Source organism: Trypanosoma brucei, chromosome 10, assembly GCF_000002445.2.
Source record: "Trypanosoma brucei brucei TREU927 chromosome 10, whole genome shotgun sequence".
Taxonomy (NCBI): Eukaryota; Euglenozoa; class Kinetoplastea; order Trypanosomatida; family Trypanosomatidae; genus Trypanosoma; species Trypanosoma brucei.
In genome coordinates, this window is record NC_007283.1 from 3,969,740 (window position 1) to 3,995,869 (window position 26,130).

The following is a 26,130-nucleotide window of genomic DNA, read 5'->3' on the forward strand; positions in this document are numbered from 1 at the left end:
TAATAATAATAATAATAATAATAATAATAATAATAATAATAATAATAATAATAATAATAATAATAATAATAATAATAATAATAATAATAATAATAGGAGAGTGTTGTGAGTGTGTATATACGAATATTATAATAAGAGCAGTAATAATTAGAATAATGATAATAATAATAGTAGTAGTAAGTAAGTGATCCGAATGACGAGTGCAAAGAGAGAGAAAACAAGGACTATTATTGAGGAAGGCGACGGTAGACAAAAAGAGCAAGAGGGATAAAAATAGAATGTTAGAATGTTAGAACAAAAACGTCACGATGGAAATCATCAGACACAAAGAACTGATATAAGCGGATGTATTCAGTACACACATAAGGTTAAAGCTGCTTTTTTGCTGACCAGCAACATATAAGATGGATAAAAAAATTCCGACTGTAAGAACGCGTCGGACTAACCCAAAGTGTGGAATAGTATAGATCGATCATCGATCCACATATTTTACCTCAAGTGGGATAGATATTAGCGCATAAATGATAGTAGAGGCAGGTGTAGAAGCTGTTAAAAAATCACCGATGATGGCAGTATCATGGAACTTCCCGATGGATGTGGTAGGTAAAATAGAAACTATTAAACTTCTCACTATATTTGAATAACACAGCGAGACTATCTACTGAAATTACCATGTAAATGTCTAAAGAGGAATTCTATATTCAGCGACTGTGCCATATGTGACTGAAGTTATATTCTAGGCGACAAAATTGATACATGGTGGAATATAAGCTGTCATTATTTAGTGTGCAGCCTTAAACAGTTACATCATATCAACAAAAAGTCATTACTTATATTTGCAAACATTTTTACCCTACTATACATCTTAGTTGCTCCCACTGACTTCTTTCCTTAATGTTTTATGTGATTTTCTAACTGATAATAAGCTCGCCTTAGTATGACAATAAAGTCTTATGAAGTATATAGAGAGCATTTACGCAATAATCGCTTTCTTTTCTTTTATTTTTATGGGGATTAATTTATTTGCGTCACTATATAACTTGTTTTGTGAGGATTATCCTATTTCACTTGAAATAATAGAAAATGACTATATGAGATTTGTTACGCAGGATGTAAGGAGGATTTGGAAAAGCAAAGATTATTTGGTTGTAGCTCTAATACCTTTAATAGATAATAACGAGATTTTAGAAGAAGGAATATTCAAAGAGAAACTTGTTGGAGTTATCCTGAAGTGGCAAGAAAGTCAAATAATTTTACAGGGAAGTTGCTTGTAGTATATGCACTTTCACCTCATACAAATAACAATTGCAAACTCAGAGAAATTGCTGCAACAGAGGGTTATGTAAATCAGGATATTATTATTTTACCCGTTTGCGATGTCGACCCTACAACAAATAAGAAAGTGGGAGAAGCTGGTAATTGGGGTTGGGAAGCAGAACTCACGATGAGTAGAAAAACGTATTTGTGGTTCAAATTTTCAGTAGAGATATTCAAGAAAACTAATCCCTATATAATAAAAGCAGATAACGATATATTTATGAGAGTGCCATTGTATCTAAAATATCTAGAGCTGCTTTCAATAGAGAAGCTGAATATGGGGAGAGCATTGGGCGAACTTGACGAGTATATTGGCAAGCTGACGTGTTATTTTGTTGGCTACGCCAATACGCTTTAAAGAGATGTCGTGGAATCAATAGTTGTCTATTCAAATGTTTCCAAGCTATTATCCAGTAGAGTCAGTTTTCGAAACTTTGACAAATACATAGATTATGCCGCATTGAACGAGGATATTATGGTTGGGGAAGTAATAAGGCACAAAATGAAACTTGAAGGTTTATTGACTGTGGGTATGCAAGATTGTCATTATGTGATGCATGTGAAAAGGCCACTAGACAGGTTTTTAGCAAGTAATCCTAACCTTATTGTTTTACACCGCATTTCAGAGGAGGAATACAAATGGTTAATGAAAATATTTGAGAATACAACGGCAGAACAAATATCTGGCCCAACACAAATAAGAATAACGCGATTCTGGCAGGAGTTCAGCTGCCGCCCGCTAACGCACGCAACTGGACATGCAGCCACGAAATCGGCACAACCCTAACACGTTGCAGGCTGAGAAACTCAAAAACGGCAAGCTGTCACAACAAAACGGCGCTAACCATTTGCAATATTTTTGAAGAACAACAATTAGTTGACATGTGGATGCACCCGACTCAGTTCGGAGCGATGGCATTGCTCTTGCTATCGCTAGCAACAAAACGCGCAACAGCAACCCTCGCGGACGGCGTCAACAGACGAGAGCATGCTTCCCTTTGTGTTTTTGTATCGATGGCGGGGTCAACAGTGGAGGTACCGGAAGTACCCCAACTAAAATCCGAAGACTATAAATTAATTCAGGCACTCAACCTCAGCACAGCACCTGATGACTGGCAAAATATGTTTTACAAAGACGCCTCGAAACAGAAAACTCATTTAACACCAGCAGAAGCTGGGAAGGCAACAGCGGGATATGCCGACTACTGGGGGGACTGGCTGGAAGCCGCCAAAGAGGTCGCTGCAAAGCCTTTGCAAGGGAAACTGGCAACCCTGAAAGCGGCCGAGCTAACCGGCGTGCAGAAGCAGCTAGCGTCGATAAAAATGCAGCAAATCGCAGCACGCGCACTGGCACTCAAAACGGCATTCCCAAAACTCTCGAGCAGCGCGGCAGCTCTAACTTCGGAAAACGCACTAAACAAGATAAAAAAAGCAACTTTCGGGGGCGACAAACTAACAGCCAAAACGGCAACGCGCGCCGCAGCTTTCGGAGGGGACACGGGGTCAACGCCAAGGGCGACGGTGTGCGAAGCGGCGGAAGGCGAAAAAAAGGCGGCCACGGCGACGGCAGCGCTAGTATGCTTATGCTTAAAGAACACAGGCGGAGCAGACAACGGCCCAACAAACGGTGCTTGCACACCAAAAGGGACAGGAACCGAAGGATGGCAGTCAACAGCGAACAAGGCGCCGGACAGAGACATCAAAAACATGACGCAGACATGCCCATTACCAAGCACAGCCCCGGTACGAAGCAGCGACCTGAAAGCAGCGGTAGCAGCTCTAAACGGCCTCATACACTCCGACAACACCGACGGTTATCTAGGCGCACGACTAACCGGCGCCTGCAACGGCAGCTCAGGGAACGGCATAGGTGTCAAGTTCACCGGCTACAACGCAGCTGGCAGCACAGCATTCAGCAAGCTACCATGGGTAGGTGACCTACAGCAGCTAGCAAATGACCTGGAAGAAAGAGAAACCAAAAAAGCACTGGCCGACCACCTGAATTCTCTAATAAATCTCGAGGCAACGGCGGCAGAAGAGGCAATAAAGTTGAGCGGCGCCGAAGCAAAGCTGAATGGACCGCTGCCGGCAGGGCTGCCCACCAAAGTGCCACCCATAACTACAGTAACATGCGAGGTGCACAATAAGTCCAAAACAAAGTGCTTAGAAGCGCAGTGCAAATGGGGAGGCAAAAAGGATGATGACGGCCCATGCCAAGCTAGCGACAAACAAGTTTCAGAGCAGACAAAGCAAGATGGAAGAGATACAACAACAGGTGGAGATGCCAAGAAAGAGGAGAAATGCGCAGAGAAAGAGTAAAAAGACTGCAAATCTCCGGATTGCAAATGGGAAGGAACAGAATGCAAAGATTTCAGTCTTCTTGTAAATAACAAAATTTCTATTATTGTTTCTGTTTCTGTGAGTTTGGTAGCATTTTAGCATATTGAGGATATTTGCTCAATTTTATGAAAACTTTCTATTTTAAGATAATTTGATATGTTTTAATACTTCTTAGTGAAAATGTACAAATTATTTAAAATCTGAACTTTGGTGTGAAACTGCCTTATGGGTAATAATTGAAGTTTAATATGATATGAAAATTTTATTTTTTGCTTATTTTACTTTTTTGTTAATTTTATGGATAATTGTTAGATTAATAATAATAATAATGGAAGAGTGTTGTCAGTACCTATATACTAATATTATAAAATGAGCAATGTAGCAGAGTGATTAGAGAGCAAAAATTAAAGAACTTTAAACAATAACAAGTGTGTTTAACAAGAGTAAGTGTAGGTAGATTACTATGATAGATTGAGATTAAAAGAAATATTATGAAAAGAAGAAGAGAAAGTTAGAGGGGTATGTGGAAGATGTGCAACTTCAAACACAAAACATTACGCCGGGTATCATTATACACAAAGAGATGACGAAGTGGGTAATGAGAGAGATACAAAGTCCAGTGTGTAGAGGAGACAAAATCAATATACCACGAAAAAACGGTTATAGAGAGTGGAATGTGAAAAGGTGCGGCACGGCTTATATGCTCGAAATAACTCAACGAGTAATGTATAATTTAAATACAAGGCGCTATAATGAATGTAAATCAATCTGTAACAAATAATTAAAGTGATAAAGGCCATGAAACTCATATAAAAGTACTTTTTGTGGTTCAAATTATCGAAGTAAGAAAGTATATCTAATCCAAACATCTGATGTTTGCACAACATTATGTGACAAAACCGCTCAATAGTAGTAAATTTAGAACTTTTAGCATCAAGCGAAAAAACAACTTAAAATAATAAAGAAATATAACCTCTATTGCACCACAATGTATATAAAATGGTGATATTTACTGGTATTAATAGGCCGAGTTTCATTTTCAGAGCTACTATATAAAAAAAGAAAATCATGTTTTATAGTCTTAAATATACAAAAGTGTTACAAGCAATCGTAAATGTATGATTTGGTGGATTTAAAACAAGCTAACTATACAACACTGGTGGATCCAATCTAGAAGTCAGAGCCCACCAAGCTCCAGATATTTCTCATAAGCATTCAATTCCATTAGAGGCTTTTGTATCTTTAAGTGACAAAGAATTCGGTAGGAGTGCAACTGTGTGGAGGCAAAAACATCGTTTGGATTGAAATCTAAAGGTGAAAAGTACACGAAAATAAAGCCAAAATTGGGAAAACAAACTACCTAAGGAAATAAAGTGGACTCCAGCTTATCGGTAGAGACTTTTTCACCAATAGAATCGCCATTAATTCATGAGCTTTTAAGAAAGCACAGAGAAGAAACTAGAAAGCAGAAAAGAGAATTTCACAACGACAGGAAAGCAGAAACGGAAGCGTGTTTCATGTGAAAATGAGTTTACCTATACTGAAGTTTGCACTGTGCATTGCTTATCGTGCACTAGCGGTGTGCAAAATAATACCAGAAGTGGAAACATACGCATATACAGAAGCCGAATCAAAGATCTTGCGTACATTCGAAAGTAAGAATTAGCAGCGAACGGTACGAAAATAGTAAGGTAGCACAGCCAGCAATAATAGGAGCATTTTTTTGTTGAATTTTGCAGTGGCAGAAATGTAAAAAAATGCCATAACTGACTAGTAGGATTTGTTCTTAGGTGTGAAACAAGACGTGCAAATCCGAAAAAAGCAGAATTCCAAAAATCGTTAACAACCGCTTTCCATCTTCTTACCACACCCTTAACAAACACAACCCACAACAGGGCGACAAAACAGACAGAGAAGATAAACAAAACTATATGAATTATTTTTGTATAGGTGTTCTGATTGCTGTTGCTACAGCAGCAGTCAGGGCCGGAAATGTCCACAACGGCCAAAAAACCGAAGTTTTCGGAGCCTTATGCGAGCTAGCGCGCTTGTTACAAAACGCACCAGATGTTCCAGAGGCGCTCACAACCAAAACAGGAGACTACAAGGAGATAATCAAGCGTAACATGAGCGTCGCAGACAGCTCATGGAAACAGTTATTCGCCGACAGCAAAACACCAGATCAATGGGCGACAGAAAGGCCAAAAAAAGGCGCAGCATAGGCAGACTGGGACAAAATGTGGGATGACTGGAGCGAAGCCATTAGGAGCCTCGAGGATACTCCTGGGAATACAAAAGCCACAGAAAAGCACTACTCTCAGCTATCACCCGCCCAACTTCAGCTCGCCAAGGCAGAACTGGCCCTGATATCCAACACAGCAGTCGAGTTAGCCACACTGGCACAGGCACAGGAACCATCGAGCAGACTGATAAAATCAACAGATATCGCAACGGAGATGAAAAAACTCTTTGTCGGAGACAAATCAGCGACGGTAACGGGCGCAACGCGGGATCAGGTGTTCGGAGCCGGATCAGCTTCCATCAACTCACGAGAATCTGCCTGCACAACGACGCCGAACGGCAAAATTCAAACATTGCTGGCGGTAATGAGCTGTATATGCCAGGGAGAGCAAAGTGGCCAAATTGAAGACATTTGTTTCAATGGACAAACAGCCGCCAATGTTTGGGAAGACAATGGCGCGCCAAAAAACAACGCCGCAAAGGAAATAGCACAAAAATGCACCGCAGACGATCACAAACAGAAAACTACATACCGCACGATACGTCGAACACTAAACAACATCAACCGGCTCGTAACCACCAAATCCGGAAACACGTACCTCGGAGCATTCGAAACCAGCAGCGATGGTCAACAAGCCAACGGCAGATGCATAAAATGGCCGAACCTCAAAACCCACGCCGTAGTAAAGGACGCCAGCACGCCGTGGATCAGCAGTGTTGCAGCGCTAGGAAGAGCATTACGCGGCAGAATCAAACACAATGACAACATCAAATCAAAACAGGTAGCCCCCAAGAGACTAGCTGACCAATCCGCAGCATTGGAAAACGAGATAAATGTGGCGAGCAAACATCAGCGCTAACAAAGCAGCATACAACTCAAAGTGGCACATCAGGAAGCGTCTGCCTAGAGCACCGCAGCAACAAAACCCGTGGTGAAGCAGGCTGCAAATGGCATTAAGGGGCCGACAACAAGGATAAATGCTAACCAGATGAAAGTAAAGTAAAGACTTATACAAGTGCAGAAACAGGAGAACAAGCAGGTGCAGGGAAAGCATCTACAACAGAGAAATGCAAAGGAAATTGGAACCGAATGCGCCAAGGCCCCTGAATGCAAATGGGAGAATAATTTTTGAAAGGACTGCAGTTTTTTTCGTAAAAATAAGAAATTTTCTCTTTTTTCTGCAGCTTTTGTGAGTATGGTAGCATTTTAAGGATTATAAGGATTTTTGCTTATTTTCATGAAAATTTTAAAAATTTTCATTTTTGAGAGAATTTTACATATTTTAACACCTTTTGATAAAAATGTATAAATTTTTAAGAAACAAAAAATAATAATATATATATATATTTAGAATCTAAGTAAAATGTGTATGATATGATATGAGTATAAAGTAATATTGTGATAGGGTATTACAATTGGGTGGTATTCTAATTTTGTTTATTTTGTTTATTATATGGATATTAAGAGAGATGTGGAGTAGTTTATGATAATGATACGAGAGGGTTGTGAGTATGTGTATACTAATACAATAAGAGTTATTTGATGCCTAACTAGACTGCCAAAATAAAAGCACTTAATAGTAGAAAAGGAAAAAAGAGTGAGTTAGTGAGTATGAAAGAGTCAGATGAAATATGTGAAGTTTATACACAAGCGTTAAGATTGGAATAATCATACAGGATATGATGGAGGCGGACATCAGTTGGAACAGAGTTCCGTTTAGAGCCAAAATCTATTCGTTCGAACTAACACAAGGAAGAAACAAATGGAGAAGACGGCCATGTGCATAATTTCTATTGTGCTGCCACAAAATCTTCGTTAGATGCATTATATCAATGGAAGGCATTGCCGTAGACAAACAAGAACCCAAAACGGAAACCTCAGCTGATATATGGGTGCAAGTGGTCTAAAAGTGTGTCTCTCAGAAGAATCAAAAAAGTTAAAAGGAGAAGCGTGTAAAATAGAAACTGATGTGTCCATACAACCTCGAAAACAGTCACAAAATTAGCATCAAATTTACAAGTAGTAGTAACAAGCGGAAGAATAACCAAAACATCAAAAAAACAATCATCAATGAAATAGCTATGCATCACAAGATGGTGTAGAAGCAGCGACTCTCAGTGGAACATTAAATCAGGCAAATACACAAAAGCAATAGGTGTAAAAGTTGTCGTTTTTTAGAGTGTATCTACGCAAAGGTGTGAAAAATACACATTAAATTGTAAAATTAGTAAAAAAAATAAATAAGTTGGCTTATTAGACTGTGGCAGCAAATACATCACGTACCAAAAATCACCCTAGGATACACAATTCTAGTGAATATTTAGTTCCAATTTGAAGATTTTCATTTTACAAAATTTTTTTAAAAAACAAGACCTGAAAGCAGCTAAATGGCGACGCTAACACATAGAGTGTGGAAATCAAAGCAAATGAGCCGTGCTTTAAAAATTGAAGCATTTTCTCCGTACTCGGACAAAGCACCGGAAAGATAGCAACCATGGAGATTGCAGAACACAGAAACTTTAGCACCTAGTGAAACAAGCACTTCGACGCAAACAATCGGAGAAAACCAACAACGGCAGAACAAACCTAACCGGTGCATCGGCAAATTTACTGATATTTGGCTGTTGCCCACTCAGAAGCTAGTATCAGACTTTACGTATGATGAGCAAACTAATCATGGTCATTGATTGGTTTGCTAACAACTCAACAAAACTCGATGCAAAACACAACAACCACAGGTGCGAAGATAAAAAACTAGAGGTGTACAAGACAGTGACTATTCAATAGTTAAAACCACTTAAAAATTTAAAAAATACCAAAAATAATAATTTTATTATTTTTGTTTCAAAAGGGTACACACCTTCAGCGGAAACGAAAGCGAAGCCATAGCCGCTATAAAAGCCGCGACATCACAAAACCCAACCGTTACTGATCTCTATTTCCGTCTGTCCTACTTCAGGTTCAACAAAAGGCAACGCCGACTCCAGTAACCCCAGTAGCAGGGGATGCCGATAACTCATGCCGTCTTTGCAATGGCCGCCGCCATAATAACGGGCAATCAAGGAGCAGAACCTGTCATTGGTACAGGCGCCAACCGGCGGGAGTTCGGTGCCATGTGCACTGTGCTACGGTGGACCTCAACGACATTCACTACCGAAGCAGCTGACTTGGACGACGACGGGATTTACAACAGCATAACTGAGATAAACTTGACCCTCGCGGAGCCATCGTGGAGCGCAACATTCCTTCAAGAAGGACAGACAGACAAATGGCAGTTAACGCTACTACCTAAGCACGCATAAAATGCCGCTTTAAAAAAATGTGGGAACGCTGGGCACCAGCAGTCCAGAGAGTGGGGAAAGAAGCTGGCATACCACACAAGCTAAAAACGCTCAAAGCGGATGACTTCAAAGCCGACGAACTGCAAGCACGCAGGCGAACAGTAGGAAAAATAACAAGGAGGGCCACAACCTTGCACGAAAAACTAGGGGTTCAAAACAGAAAAGAAAGGAAGGTAACTCCGGATAAAATAAAGAACGGAATGTCCACGGCCTTTATAGGAAAAAAAGAGGGGAGGTTATGGGTGGACCTTGTAGAAGCCGAGGTGATCCTCACTGGAGGGAACACAAATGCCAACAGGGTCACCGGCTGCAAAAACACCAACGTAGCCAATAACACAGGGAAAAATCTAGTGGCCGTAGCTCTTTGTGTATGTGCCAACAGGACAACGGGAAGTGCTGTGCAAGACACATGCTGGTCCGAAACGGCGGCGACTGTGGCATATCCGACAAGTGCGGGGAAAGTTCCAACGAAGATACAAGATCTAATCAAAATGTGTGGCGCCCAGAAACTAACAAAGCTGACAGCAGCGGCCGTAGAGCAAGCACTAACCACAATAGCGTCGTCAGTTACAATCACGGCGACAGGCGCGTACATTGGAAAATTCCTTGCAACAGGTTGTAAAGGGGCACAAGACAGTAGTGTATGCTTCTGGTATAGCACGCTGAAACAACGACAAAAACAGATTTGAACGTAATACCGTGGTACAAAGAGCTTGCAGACCTCGCCTCTGAACTCGCTTCAGATTAAGCTCTAGACTCAGCATATGACCCAATAGTAGCGGAATCAGCAGCGTTGAAGATCGAAGCACGAGTGAGTTCGAAGCAGTGAATTGCCATCAGAGACAACAAAAACCCTAGTAGCAGCAAAAAATAATGCAGCTATTGCAACAGCGGCAGCATCGACCAACCGGCAAACCTCAACACAGACTGGAAAGAAAAATGATCGACGTGGACGGCTGCAGCTATGGTTGCCAACATCAAAGGGGCGGCAGACAAAATAAAGAAATATCACGTACTATACGCAGCCGACGCGAGCCAACTACGAGAAACTAGTGTCGACGTCAGCCAAATGGCAGATGCAGCATTCGACGTCTACTCAGCGGCGGCAAACAAAGAAGAGATCAAAACAGAAGAAGCCATGATAAAAGAGCTGAGAGAAGCACTAACAGGCAACGAACCCGTTGACAGCGCAAAGGCACTCACAAGCATGGCACAAACATACGACGCTGCGTGTAACAGCGGAGCAACAGCAGCAGCGAAAACAACACTCGGTACTCTTTTCTGCTTCTGTGTAGTACCACACCTAAAAACCAAAAAAAACATGTATCGGGTGGTGCACCCATCTAACCTGGTCGGCCAGCAATGAACCACAGGTGGCCACTTACAACATACTACGAAAAATGCGCCTGCAAAGAACCACCAATACTATCACGAATCACAAACTCACGGCGGCGGTGGAGAACATCGAAAACAAGCTGACAGCCACTTCGACGACCGCCATGCTAGGCGAAGCGACGGCCACATGTGACGCATCAAATACCGGTGCGTGCATAAAGTACCAAAACGCAGCGACCGGGGACGTTGTGGAATTTAACAAAATACCCTAGTTGGTAAAAATAAAAACGATAGCGCAGTGGCTACAACAAAGAGAGCAACGAAACGCAGCTAACAAGCTAGCAACGGAAGAACTCGAACGGCTAAAGAGACTAGTGTCTAAGATAGCAACTCACGCAAACAGACGGCCCAGCCCAGCCTATTCACATGCCCCAGCTAGCACAACAAACACAGCTAACCCCAAGCCGCAGCAAGAAAAATACTGCCCAACGATAACAAACCCGGATGAATGTAAACCAGACGCGGGATGCAAAAATAACTCTACAACTAACAAATGCGAAAAAAATCCAAAAAAATCGGTTGTGCAAGCAACCCAAGCAACAGAAGGGCCATCAACCGCAAGTGGGTGTGCAAAACACGGAACCGATAAAACCGCTTGTGAAAATGACAAAAATGTAAATTGGAAGGAAAAATGCAAAGATTCCGGTTTTTGTATATAAGAAATTGGTTAGGATGGCTGTTTCTTTTGTAAGCTTGCTGTTTTACATTTTCTATAAATTCATGGTTTTTTAAGGATTCTTCCTTAATTTTTAAAATTAAGGGAATTTCACTGGTGACGCCGAACACCTAATCATGGTGCCAGGGTCTATTACTACGTCCAAGAGTAAGCCAAATACAAGCATTATACACGATCCAACAGAATTGGAGCGGGAAACAGGTTTTCTGCTACCAGAAAAGGAGCAAGCAGAAGCATCAAACTCTGGGGTGAAGAAATATATTATACTGCTCCTCTGCGTGTGCAAGCGTGCTTTGCTACATGTGAAGCGAAACATGCTGCTTATTAACTGGACGTTGAGAAGAATACTCTTCCCATGATTCAAGGAGTCAAGTGGAACACTGGGGTGTAACCTCAAGTAAAACGACTTGCCTTGGAGAGGCGGCTTCAAGAGGATTATTTTGTCTTCTGCCTATTGCAGGATAGGAGCGTGGCCCCGGTGGAATCTACTGTGCTTAAAATAATGGATACCAGCATGTAGGTTTAGAAAAAACACCACATAGGGGTTGCGTTTTAATTTTAGTGAAAGATAGAGTGGGAGTAGAAGTGTGTCAGTTGGCAAACGAGTCCCAGAAATAGTGACAGCAATGCTACAATTTTTGGCTGATGTGAATTTTACAGTCACTTAAGTTTATTTTCCTAGAAAATCGATGGTTTCAAAAACATAGTTGGAACAATAAGCAGTAAAAAGCAGACCTCTGGTAGTAGGGGCAGATTTCAACTCACATCATGAGTTATGGAACCCAATGCAGAATAATAACAGCAAAGGGGAATGTATTGTGTATTTGTGTATCGAAAACGATACTAAGATAGCAAACACAAGAAAAGAAACCCGTCGTCAGGCTGGAACGGCTGTATTGCCTTAAACAGACATCGCAATGAACAGACTGTGAGGTATTAAATTGGAAAATTACACTGAGTCCTAAAAGCGACCATTTTTTGAATCACTTTTGATGTTCTGTTTGGTGATGGTACAGAGGCGATTGTATCTTCAAAACCTGCCAAGGCTTTATACGTGTGGAATAAAGTGGGATGAAAAAACATCCGAAAAGTTATTGTTACGTTCTTTTCAACAAGACTAAAGAGAAAAATAAAGGATGCCGATGCACTAAATAAAGCCATCAGGAGAAGCATAAGACAAGCAGCCAAGAAAACCATAAGGAAGGTAAGGGTATAGAACCGCCTTTCTAGACGAAGGAATTGACAAAATAGGTAAGCAGACAATGAAGTGTCTGGACGAAAGCATGAGAGATGCACCGGGTATATGAAGAAGAAAAAAAGTGCTTGCAGACACGACCCTTTAGAGATGGAAGAAAAAGGTCTTCAAATTGAAAGTCACAAATCCTGTGAGCTGGAATATCGTTAAGTCCATTTACACTCCCCTTAGTTTTAGATTGCCAGTAATGGTAGTAGATGGACATCCATTTACTAAGTGCCAGCAGGCACACAAGCTTGCAACAATGTACATGGAGCGGTCAACAAAGACACTAGGAGCACCGAACATGCAAATTCCGATCGCCAGGAAAAGGACTTTCACACCAACTACAGAAGCCGAACTGGAAACTGCAGTAAAAGAGCTCTCCTCTGTAAATGCTTCGGAATACTACGAAATTCATTGCGAAGAATTCAGACAGCGTGGAACGATTGGTCAAAGAGCTGTTGAGACTATTTAACTGCAGTGTGAAAAACAGTTAACTTCCGAAAAATGGAAACCTTTTATAATTATTCCGCTGCTAAAGCATAATAAACTTGCGACAAAAATGGCATCATTCAAACCAGTGACACTACAACAAGCTGTAACAGAGAGATTAACAGGAGAAAAAAGAAGCAGCAGTATTTATTTATCATGCTAGATTATTTGACTCTGTAGATCACCGATATAGAAACAAGGCACTACACGAATTCGGAATGAAGTTGCACCTGTTTGCCTGGATAGCGCGGCTTTTATAAATTAAGGACTGCACGAGTAAGAGTCGACAACACGAAGTCAGAAAAAATACAGCTAAAATGCGGCGTCCCCAACAGTTAGTGCTAGGCCTACTACTGTTTAATGTAGCAGTAGCCCATACTCGCTAAGTTCAATAATTAAAATGATTCCAGGATTGGCGTATGGATTGTTTGCTGATTACCTCACAATAATGTGCTCATCCAAAATATTCGAGAGATCAGGAAAACAGTACAGATAGGACTTAATTGTACAGAAAAGTTGCCAGCGTTGCACTTCATGGAGATGCCAGTGATAAAGGGGAGTATACGCTATTTGTATCTAGGGACACAAACCGGATAAGACTAAAAGTTGGGGAAAGCTTTAAAGGAAAATAGAACTCCAAAGCAACTAGGATTGACAATACAGCCACATAACGGACGAAGTAAGCAAACATCCACACTTCCTACAAACAGCAGAAAACATGTGACTAATGAAGCTTATGGCAGTGGTCTCGCCAGAATGGAAACTAAGTAGGAAGACAATAAGAGCATTCTATTTATCTCTAGTTCAGTCGAACTTAGTTATTGTATAGTGTCATGGTCGTTTAATGTATCGCCTTCGGAAAGGGAAAAGTTGAAAAAACAACATAAAATGCTGCTCACATTGTGGAAGTGATACCAAAATCAGCAAACAGATTTAATGCTCTTTTAAATGTTAGTTTAAAGCCACTAAATAACGAATTAGCACATTGTAGAGCCATTGAATACTATCTGAGGGTTGAAAGTCAGGGGAGCAAAGTACGATAAAAAAGCGGCGAATAAAATGTTCCCACCAGAACATCCAATTCACATACAAAAGGAAAGTGTAATACATATATATGGCGAAACAGAAAAAACACGAAAACCACAAGATACAACTGTGCTTAAAATGGAAAAGTGAGTACATTTTAACATCAAGCCACCAGGGGCCTAAAAGATGACGCATAAGACAAAGATAAGAAACTACAAACAATGAAGTAGGTAAAGTGTTTTAAAAACTATTACTATCAAGTATGGACAGATGAATAGGTAGTGTTAGATGTCTGCTCAGGTGCAGGAACGATAATGTCACACTCAATGGGAAAAATTAGGAAAGTACATATGGGTGCTGGATCGGTGGCATGCAGCTGTAGGGCGGAGAGTATAGCAATAGAGGCAGATCTCAAACGGCTCGTAAAGATATTGAGGACAATGAAAAAGCACAAAAACAAAAGTAGCTATATTCACAGACTCATTGTTGCTCTTAATGAAGCTTAAAACTGAACATGGAGTAGTAACAGAATCGATACTGAAACGAATGTGAACATTAATTCTTCATATTGTGAGGCTAAGAGTAGCGGTCAACTTCCAGTTTGTATTCTCACACTGCAGGGTCCCAAGAAATGAAGCAGTTGACAAAGAAGCAGAGAAAGACGATAAAATGCTAAGGGCATATCCAGCATGGATCACGGACATAGTCACATGTATAGAAAGGCAAATCCATCGAGAAGGGGACAATGAATTCTAAGAGGGAAAAACATTACAAACACACCACAGTGCTCCACTCAACCATATTAAACCTACTCATAACAAAGTTCAAAATGGACAGGATAGAGGAAATCATTACAAACGCAATTTATAACAGGCACCTTGAAACAATTCGGATGGCTACATCATGTGTTCACAAAAACAACAGAGTGGCCTGATTGTAGATAGCGTCGTGGTGACTATGTGGAACTGGATACAGCTGTTAATGGGAAAGCGAGAAGTACACAGAACGATAATACGGAAACACAGTCATCACAGGTATTGGTAAGACAAAATGAGCCCATAATATCCCCGTTGTGCAACGTGGTGCGTGCACGTCGTCAAACTAGAGTAGTTTGCCTGATAAAGAAACACGGTTCAGAAAAGGAAAGAGCACTGGAAATGACAAAGATTGCAAAATTGGCAGTTAAGGCATATAAAGGTAACTAAGACTGCCATGTTTGTGAAATGAATTTTGGGAGAAGTGGTTTACTAGTGGAGCACATGGTCACACATACAAGGAAATGATATCGCAGGTTGGGAATCAACAGAAAAGGAGCATAAAAGAAGAGGCAGATGAGGAAAAAGAAAAGCTAGGGTGTCGATGGTTCCATATGAAATATGTGTTGTATGGATGGTTAAAAAGGAATATGCTAACAAAACATCCTGAATAGCAGCAAACAGAAGACAAAAAATGAGAATCAACCTGCAGATCATAGCATGGATGATACAGAATAAGGAGGATAGAACTGGAGTGTCAAAGGTGTAAAATAATTCTAAAGAGTAAAACTTAACTGACCAGACACAAATGCATTCCAAAGTCAGACAATACTACAGGAGACTTCAAAGAGAAAGAAAAGCCACTTAAAGAAAAATGCTCCATGTGTGGAAAGAAGTACCATTAGAGTTGACTTCTTTGTCATATGCGTGAAAAAAACAAGACACAATGAGTCTTTGAGTTCAAGGTAGCAAATAAAACATTCAAGAGCCAGGAAAGGATCCTTGTAAGATCATTTAGTGAGAAAAAAGGCATTTCAAGAGGCAGGGGAAACAATTGATTGGAAAAGACCGAGAAAAGGCCAAAAATATGGAGGCACACAGTACTAGAAGAAGGAATAAATTTTGTGTGTGCAAGGTGTGATAGTGCATACAAGACACAACACTCACTGGTGTGGCACACACGAACCTACCATAAGGTGCCACAACTGTTAAAAGGAAGAAGAAAGATGAATTGGTAATAATAACTCCTACAATGCAGGAAACGACCCAACGCCCGTACTGCCCAATGAGGTGCACACAGAAGCAGTACCGGACAAGGCATCTTCAAGAGAGACACGGTAAGCCGAAGAAGGAAGCAGTGTAAAACTTGCTGAAGGTCAAATGTGAGGAGTCACCAACCCATCCACTGGTGTGCCCGATATTACTTCCACTAAGGAAAAAAAGGTATAGAGAGCCTGAAGGAAAAGAAAATATATAACAGTGGCAGCTGGCCCAATTCCTAATGGGTATCTTTAAAATAAGTGGCCACAATGAACCCACTCTATCCTCTTACAAAAAAGGAAATACAATCAAGAAGTAAAAGGGAGAAGATCGCCAGAAAAGCTGAATATCCCATCCCCATCTTCCCAGCCGTTGGTATTACAGACATTCCATAATATGGAGGGGACAAAACGCCATTTCGAAATTTTTTCCCTAGTAGAGACAAAAAAGGAACAGTATCAATGGAGGAAGCGAGGACTGATTCATGGCTATTTAAACATCTTCCAAAGATATGCAGAGTATAGAAAGTAGCAGAGCAGCTAATGAAGCACATGTAGATTAATTTCACAATGAAAAAGAATAAGAAATTTTTTCTAATTTTTGCTGCCTATGTAAGATTATTATTTTTTTAAAATCAAGAACTTTAAAGTTTTAAAAGATTTTGCTCTTTTTTTTATTAATTTACTATTCTAATATATTTAACTTTTATTGATGAAAATGTGAAAATTTGGTAAAAATTGTATTATATTGGACTATGGGTGTAAAGTAGTAGTATAATAGTGTATGAAAAGTGACTGGTACTCTAATTTATTCATCTTATTTATTTTATAGATATTAATTATGGTTCGAATAGCAATGGTAACAGCAAGGTAGTGATAGGAGAGTGTTGTAAGTGTGTATATACTAATATTATACAAGTGTTTATGGTAAATATCTGGTGGGAAAAAAAAGAAACAGTTAAACCTATGGGTGAGTAAAGGTAGGTAAGGGAGTATGAAAGAACGAAGAATATCATCAAAGAAAAGCATAACCACAAAGAGAGTAATGAAGAGGGAAGAACATGGTATATTCGCAGTTTTGTACACATATGATTATGGGCAGCATCATAGAAAAGGACATGATGAAGACGACAATGAGAAAAGGAGAAAGTGCAGTGTAAAGCCAAAATATTTCACTACGTTATTCATAGAAGCATTGACTGAAGATAAAAAGGAGGGGACATGTAGAGTCAAGCGGATTAATGTGTGAAAGTACAGCAGATGATAATGACACATCAAAAAAGAAAAGTAGGAGCCCATTTATGTGTTGTATTACTCAAAACTGAATATATGCGACGGCGGATATGATTGAATCTATAGCTTTTAATCTGATGGAGTATCTTAATGTCCAACAGTGAATAAACAGAACCTGGAGCTGTAAGAAGGAATTGGGTAAGTGTGGGATAATATTTAAGTCCTCTTTTTATCAAATATGATAATAATAGCTACCATATGTGTAAAACAAAATAAAAATAGTCAGGCTAATTTTTAAACTAAGATTAACAATATATTAGTGTGTAAAGTAAATTAAAAATAAAAAAACAGAAACTGCATTCAATAGAAGATGTGTGCTTGGCATACGATCTCTATGAAGTGGAAACAATCAGTTACAATATTCTACCAATTCGGTATTTGTACGCTTTCCAGACAATAAGAGCTTTTAAGGGAGTGTAATTTATGTAAAAGTAGAAGTTGATTCACAGCTGACGAAGCGTGTTAACGGAGATAAAAGGAAGAGGTAGCTACGTACAGAGCACAACTTTCAATTTTTTAACCGCAAACGTTATAGAGCAGAATATAAAGACCTGAAGGAAAAGGTCAACCAATTTGGCAGTAAGAAGAAGGATTGAAATTATATTTCGAGGGAAAGAGACAGTGGAAAATTGATAGATGACGTAGAGCAATGACGACCATAAATTTCACATTTTTAGACATAAATACAGAACAAGGCATATTGGATTTATAAAGTGGAAAATTGTCGTTTAACAGCGTGATTTTTATAACTTTCCACCGAAGACGAACAACTTTGTGTTACGTTGTAAATCACATGGAATGTCAGGCAGCAAAAAGAGGTTTAACAAACCTAATCAAGAAATTAAAAGAGGAATGAACACCCAAAACATTTGTAAAAATATCTATAGAAACATTATTCCTTACAACGGAACGTCAGAAAATCAATATATGACTCTTGTGCGTTCGTGATAGCTGGAATAACATCAATAATTGGGCATTGAGAACAGAAGATGAAAAAAATGACCCTCAGTCCTAACCGATGATTACAATAATTATATACATGTCCAGATACCATCCCAACTCAACAAGATATTTGACTATACACATTCATGGGGTTCTCTAGTTTGTACTGTTCGGCTGGACAAAACGATCAAACACAACAAACACACGCGCCAAAAGCCGCCAGCAGGGCAAGCGATATCCTTTCGTAGACAGCAGCAGACAGTGAAGGCAGCTTCTGTAGTTGTGCGTAAAAAAAAGCAAGAAACCTCACATGTAAATCATTTAAAACAAAGACCAAACCCTTTTAAATGTCCTGAACATCAAAAAAACCCGCAACTCTACGACTTACAAGTTTGTTCAATCAAAAGCAAAAGTACCAGTAAAAAACTTGCAATGTGCGACAAATTTGTTGTTGTGCTACTACTAGCAAGTGGCAGCCTAGCTGACCCTACAACGATGGGCAACGACGCCACGACTTGGTGTCACGAGAGAGCCTACGTCAAGGTGATGATTGAGACAATCGAAGACGAAAGAACAGAACGCACGGAGCGGATCAAAGAGGACACCAGGCTAGCGGCGATATTGAACCTACCGGCGGAACACGAAGCGGCAACTGGGCCGTCCAAAACACGCCAAATACTCTCTATCGCTGCGAAGCAGATGCTTGTAAAAAAGGGACAAAAGCTGGTCGATTTCTTGACAGCAACACAGTGGCCGTTAAAGTATCTTCGGGCGCGACTCAAACTATATGACAATGCAGAGGTAGTTGCGGCGGACAGCGTGCCAACGTTAGGCAACGGCCAGCACAGCAGCAACGCCATGGACGCAAACCCCTGCTCATTACACCTAGCGATTAAACAGACAGGAGACAGCATCTGCAGCAGACCGACGCCAGCAGGAGCAACGAAAGCGGCAGTCAGAGCGAAGATCAACAAATTTACAAAAGCAAAAGCAGTCGACCGTCTCACAGTACCAGCACTTATAACAGGCGGAAAAGCAGAACTGAAAGCCGGCGACAGCAGCAAATCTTGGACCGGCGTGCAAAACATAGCCGGCTGCTGCAGCTGCACAACAGGCTGCGGCACACACGTCAAGATAACCAGCATATCTCAAGCGACAGCAGCAACGAAGGACCGTGAAGCAGCAACTACGCTACCAACAACCGATACCGACTATCCTCAAGATGACGCCGCAGCCGCCAACCCAACCCACCAAAACAAAGCCAAGCTGCTGGCAGTATACAAAAAGCTCAAAGAAGCGTTTGCAAACAAGCCACTGAAACTAACGGATATAACGTTAGCTCAAATATAGACACTAGCGAGGAAAGCCGGCGTCGACGCGGCATTATTAGACCCGATAGAAAAACTCGGCAAAGCAGGAACCGAAGCAAGTAACTCTAAACTAGACGCAGAAATGGACAGGATTTACAACTCTGGCGCAGACTTCAAAACCAATTTCATTGATAATGCAAAAACTATCAAAATAAAGATCACTGTTGAGGCAGGAAGCGAACCCATGGAACTGCAGCAGATTGTAGCCAAATGTTAAAATTTCCAAAGCATTTGCATATCTGAAGAAACACCAGTTGAAAAAACAACTCGCTGAGAAATCCGCAGCGACTACAACGGCGACAAAATCAGCCTCTCAAACCTGTCAGACCAAAAACAAAAAGGCAGACTGCAAAGACGGCGATGGTTGTAAATGGAACAGTACTGAGACAAACGAAGGGGATTTCTGCAAACCGAAAAAGGAAGAAGGATAAACAAACACAGAAACAGGAACAGGAGAAGGAGCAGCAGGGAAAGAGGAAAAGAAAGAAGAGAAATGCAAAGGGAAAGAGCAAAAACACTACAAAGATGGATGCAAATGGGATGGAAAATAATGCTTGCAAAGATTCCAGTATTCTTGTCGATAAGAGATTGGCTCTGATATCTGCTAACTTTATGTGTTTGGTAGCATTTTATTATTGATATTTTTACTCAATTTTATTAAATTATATGTTTAGAGGAAATTTTCTAAATTTTTCTGAAATACGCTAAAAAATCATAAATTTTACCACATTTATGATGAAAATGTGAAAATGAGTAAAACGTTTTTTGATATTTTTGTGAAATATACATGGTTTTTACCTACACGTTCAACGTAGTATGGTAATAGTGTATGAAAATGTTTTTCTATTTGAATTTATTCATTTTGTCGATATTAGTTAATGTTATAATAGTAATAATGATGATACTAGTAGGTGAATGTTATGTGTGTGAATGTATTAATACTCTAAGGCCAGCGTGCCTAAGTCTAACTGGACGGGAAAAAATAGAAGCACATAAAATTGACAGTATTGTTAAATGGAATTAAGTGAGTATATAAATTAATGGGATAAACTAAGAGGTGGAATACGCGCAGTTGAATACGCAAATGCGACTGTTGGTATCATCATAAAAAAGGAAATGTTGGGTAGACAATTCTGAATACACTAAAGCTAGTGTGCAATCGAAGTAGAGTAGCTAAGTGTTTCGTGGTATCAATGCCGGGCACGATAAGGGAAATGAAATACACCATTCATAGACAGGATGTGCGACTGAGAACCTGAGAGGAAAATAATACATGAAGTGGATTAACCGATGGCACGCTGCATTTTACGCAAATATGGGTATATACTGCTGAAACTTTGATAAAAGCGACTCTCATTTTATGATAATACTGGAAACTTATGGCTAGCTCTAGAGGAAAAACAGTAGCAAAAGGAGTAAGAAGGGATTTTTTATGAGTGTGGTAATATCGATGTCTTGTTCTCGTCATACATAGTAATCATCTCTAACATTTGTTTGAAATAATGAAATATTCTCAATACCATATTTTTAAAGAAGTGACCACTTTGGAATTACTGCAGTCATAAAAATGAAAATATAAAACGGAAATTGCTTAAAGTACCCCATTTGTCTGCCGTTGTAAGAGGTTTATGAAGTACTGAAAGTTTGTAATGACAGTCCTCCAATTCCGTATTGGTTTACTGGACAGATAATTTTTACTTTCAAGGGGCGAATAATAAACATAAGAGATGTCGCGGATGCGAAACTAACAAATCGCATCAACAAGAGAAAATCAGTAACTAATGAACTTTCTGCATTACAATTATACAGTGCAAAACGGCAGCTAACTGAAGAGCAACACAATCTCAACCAGAAGAAAGAAAACAATAGCGTCTATCAAAAAAGAGACCGATACTTTTCTATTCCACTAGCGGCAGTCATGGATAAATTTTCACAACATATAACCCAATAAAAACCATAAAGGTAAAAATTTTAATATTTAGGAGGTTTATCAGAAATTTGGACAGACGAGAGGCCTTGAATGCAGGAGTATAGATGTAAATATAACAGATGGGAAGTGAAGTCAAAGACAGACTGAATTTTTATTAGTAGAGGTATATTGGTACTTTTAATAAAAAACAATATGTCACCTGTCATCGATTGGCTCAGCGGTAAAAAACGCATATTGAAATAGAAGTATAGAAGCAATATCACTTTCTACATTAATACTATGTAAATCCACATGAAGTTCATAAACTCTAACAATCTATGAATTATAGATAACTGCGAGAGTTTACAAAGTCACAGCAAGCAAACTCTATGTGAGAAAGAAAACAGCAATAGAACTAACTTGAAATAAAGGGCATTTCCGTCAGTAATAGCTAAATTATACAGCTAATATAGTTGAAAAATTTGTACTAAGAACATGATAATTAGTCGAAATATTTAAACAGTGATATGGCGTTTAAGTATGGAAAATTAAAGAAGTTTAATTTACAGAGGACCGAGAGAGTAGAGAAAGAAAAAGGGAAATGCAAGGAAAAGTTGTTCCGGAGGTGAAAGGTTCGTATTTTTGAAAATAACTAGACGGCACCATGCTTATTAGACCTTAAAAATAAAATTTGCTGGAAATGTCATGTGCAAAGACTAAGACAAAACGTACTGTTCTCTGAATCCTCAACGTCATCGCGACAAGTTAAAGCAAGTAAAAGTCAGTGACGGAAGATGGCTATACAATTAAGTACAGCCCGACTTCTGTTGTACATAGCCACTGTGCTCGTGCTCCAAACTGCAAGAAAAAGCGATGCTGCTAAAGAGGCCCTAAAATGGAATGAGCTCACAAAACTTTGCAAAATAGCAAATTTTTTAAGAAAAATACCAGCATATGCATTACAAAAAGCAAACGAACAAAATACAGCCTTACAAGCAGCGCTCAAAGCCAAGGTAGCGGCAGCGGCGGCGGCGGAAGCACAGACGGACGCCCACATCAGCATGGTGGCAGCAGCAACCGCAGCGGCAGCAGACAAATGCATAGAAGACGCAACTGAGCAAGCGTGGAACATCCAAGAAAAAGCGATAAAATCCGCAGCTTTAGGAGCACTTCAAGCTGGACGGATCAGCGAGCTCGTACATCTTCTAAATAGCATGTCAACTGGTGGAGGGAGCAACGGATACTGTCTAGCACAAGACGGCGACAACGCACAGACGGACACGACAGTCGACGGAGTCGGCTGCGCGACTCTAAGCCCCGATTTAGCCGCTGCGCCACTCGCGTACAATGACGCAAAATTCACAGACAAAGGCTTCAGTGAAGTTAAAGCCGGCACAGCTAAGCACAGCTCACCGACCAAATGCATTTTGCTACACAAAGCAGACACCGATAACCCAGCCGCAGGCGATCTATTTCAGCGCAAGGGACCGCACCTATTAGGAGGCGGACTACTGTCAGTCACGGCGCACACAACAGCCATCGAAGCAACGATAACAGGCCTAGACAACATAGCTACTGCAGGCAGAATCGCACAAGCCGAAACAGCCGCTCAGCACCTGTACAATGCTGTAGCAGACCTCAAAGCGGCGGTGCCGATTTCCTGCGGCTCATAGCACACCGGCGTTATAGAGGGCCTTGTAAACGATGGTTCAGTAGCAACACAACTAGCAAACATGATCAAAACAGCAAAGCCAGACCTGCGTGACGGAGAAGATGCCAAGCAGGCGGAGGCTATTCTCACGGCAATACCAGCAAAAGACAACAACAGAGGCAAAAACATTCGAGAAAAAATCCTAAAAACAAAAATTTACATGGTAAAGAACGGTAACAGTGTAGAAACGGCAATATCCGACATAAGTTCAGCAGCTGAGAGAAGGACAGGATATCTTTTAGGACACAACAAAACAAGAATTCAGCTGGCAGAATTGTCCAAGCAGCTGACGGCTGCAAGACAAAAGAAAGAAAAAGCGGACACCCCCAAAACACAAGAAACAGACGAAACTTGCAAAAAAATGGACAGGAGCCGAGTGCAAAGAAGGCTGAAAATGGGACGGCGAAGGCGACAATGAAAAGTGCGTAAATTATCCGGATTGTACACAAAAAAGGAAGCAAATCAAGATACAAAATACCATGGCGAGTACTTCCGTTGTGACTAACGCACTATTTTGCTTTTAGGATGCAAAACTTAAGTGTTTTATCATGCTAAGGATTGTTACTCAATTTTATTAAATTTAATATATTATAACACCTTTTGATGAAAATGCGAAAACTGATGATGAATCAATTAATATGGTATTTTCTACGATAATTTTTTATGAGCGTAATGTTGTAGGATAACCGGGTGTTAAAACTTTATTATTCTGTCTATTTTATTGATATTAATAGTTAGTGTTATGATGGTGATTGCATAATAATAGTAGGAATAATAATAATAATAATAATAATAATAATAATAATAATAATAATAATAATAATAATAATAATAATAATAATAATAATAATAATAATAATAATAATAATAATAATAATAATAATAATAATAATAATAATAATAATAATAATAATAATAATAATAATAATAATAATAATAATAATAATAATAATAATAATAATAATAATAATAATAATAATAATAATAATAATAATAATAATAATAATAATAATAATAATAATAATAATAATAATAATAATAATAATAATAATAATAATAATAATAATAATAATAATAATAATAATAATAATAATAATAATAATAATAATAATAATAATAATAATAATAATAATAATAATAATAATAATAATAATAATAATAATAATAATAATAATAATAATAATAATAATAATAATAATAATAATAATAATAATAATAATAATAAAAATAGGAGAGTGTTGTAAGTGTGTATATACGAAAAAGTATAATAAGAATGGAGAAGACTTAATGCATGGACACAATACACAAATTTAAAAATATGGTAAGGTGTAATCAGATCACGTAGCTGAGAACGAACGAGTAGAAACGAGCAGTAGTATTATTTTAAAGAGACATGCAGAGGCTGGTGAATCAAACGCGGGTTCCAGCGGCGAAAGTAACAATGATGAATATGCGAAAGAATAGGAAGGCTGAGACCGTGGAGAGAACGAACGCGACGGAAGAAACAAATGTAGTTATTGCGTTTTATGCAGCGACAGCGAAAGGAAATGCATGACTAAAGTGCAAGGGAAAATAAGAGACAAAAGAACAAGAAAGCAGTATATTAATCAGTGAATTATCTCTATGAACTGAACAGAATCGATGCCAGCACAACATTAACTCCGTATTGGTATACTAGGTGGTCACTAAGCCATTTAAAGAATTGAGTAATTAACATAATATTTTTCGCTGATACAAATCTAACGGAGCCTATTTATAAAGCAAAAGAAGCAAAAAGACATTTTTGTACATCAATTCATGAAGCTTAGCCGCCATCTAAGCAACCCGATTGCAGATAATTGAGAGCAGAAGCTAAACCGAATTGCATTCAATAAAAAACAACATCACAACTTGGCCATTTTAAGGAAAAATGCAGGCTGAGAATTAACGGAAGATAGTAGGGAGTAAGGGCTGTAAATGATAGGTATTTTAAATAAAAAAATAGATTAACTTGCTTTGAATATATAAAGTAGAGATTCCTTAACTAAACTGAATACATTGCTACAAAAATTGTGGAAAAAACAACAGAATAGAACTTCCACCCTAAAAACATCTAAATAAAGACACCAAAAGCGATTCAACAACTATAATCGTCGAAATACAAAAAGCAGCCACAAGATGTCACAGGCAAAATCTCTACAGAACAGTTCGGTCATAGTGAAGAAGCGGCTACGCATAATAGATAATCCAGGTAGAAATTGCCTAACTGTCAGAAAACAAAGCAAACATTGTTGATGACAAGAAAAAAATTAGAGAGACCAAACCGCACTAAAAGCGGGGCTCTAACATTAGCATGTTTATCTGTAACTGTTCCAGCAACCATTCTGAAAAAAGAAATTCAGGGAATGGCAAAACTGACTTTAAATGATTTTATAAAGTTGTTAGAAACATTTTTCTTGTAAGAAAATCTTGAGCCAATACAAAAGACCTTAAGCATCAACAAGTTGTATGTCAAAACATCACAAACAACGCGACGCACCAGCAATGATAGCCGCCTCACCGGAACCGACAAACACGTGTACAGAAACAACGCGGCGCACGCACTATCGCTTGAGCCAATGACAGACCAACTGGAACCGCTGTGAAAAATGCGCAACGTCAACAGGATAGTTAGCCAACTAACCTACCACCGAACAACGTCTAAAAAACCGTCCTTTACAACCCTCATCCTGAAGAAAAAGAAGAAGCAATGCAGTGCCTAGCCACAGCAGTATTTTTTTTGCTAGCATTTCTTTACAGCACAGAGCAGGCTGTTGGCTCGAAAAAAGCTAATGCACAGTGCAAAA

The 26,130-nt window shown here is 39.3% G+C and overlaps 1 protein-coding gene and 4 pseudogenes across 1 annotated transcript, besides 10 other annotated features; all 5 read left to right on the forward strand.

Moving 5' to 3' along the window:
* Positions 1-90: part of a microsatellite that runs on past the window's edge.
* A 38-nt stretch (positions 91-128) lies between these two features.
* Positions 129-180: a microsatellite.
* A 2,049-nt stretch (positions 181-2,229) lies between these two features.
* On the forward strand, positions 2,230-3,633 carry Tb10.v4.0014 (annotated as a pseudogene).
* A 1,955-nt stretch (positions 3,634-5,588) lies between these two features.
* Positions 5,589-6,983, forward strand: Tb10.v4.0015 (annotated as a pseudogene).
* Positions 6,984-7,194: 211 nt separating this feature from the next.
* Positions 7,195-7,249: a sequence feature (AT_rich).
* Positions 7,250-8,696: 1,447 nt separating this feature from the next.
* Positions 8,697-8,740: a sequence feature (AT_rich).
* Positions 8,741-9,203: 463 nt separating this feature from the next.
* Positions 9,204-9,887, forward strand: Tb10.v4.0016 (annotated as a pseudogene).
* A 6,861-nt stretch (positions 9,888-16,748) lies between these two features.
* Positions 16,749-16,791: a sequence feature (AT_rich).
* A 1,956-nt stretch (positions 16,792-18,747) lies between these two features.
* Positions 18,748-19,665, forward strand: Tb10.v4.0017 (hypothetical protein; the record flags this gene model as incomplete). The annotated part of the gene is made up of 1 exon (XM_822998.1): positions 18,748-19,665. One exon carries the CDS (start codon positions 18,748-18,750, stop codon positions 19,663-19,665), a length of 918 nt encoding a protein of 305 aa, XP_828091.1.
* A 435-nt stretch (positions 19,666-20,100) lies between these two features.
* Positions 20,101-20,194: a sequence feature (GA-rich).
* Positions 20,195-20,311: 117 nt separating this feature from the next.
* Positions 20,312-20,353: a sequence feature (AT_rich).
* A 2,035-nt stretch (positions 20,354-22,388) lies between these two features.
* On the forward strand, positions 22,389-23,810 carry Tb10.v4.0018 (annotated as a pseudogene).
* Positions 22,607-22,686: a microsatellite.
* A 62-nt stretch (positions 23,811-23,872) lies between the features above and the next one.
* Positions 23,873-23,899: a sequence feature (AT_rich).
* Positions 23,900-24,077: 178 nt separating this feature from the next.
* Positions 24,078-24,535: a microsatellite.
* Positions 24,536-26,130: the final 1,595 nt, after the last annotated feature.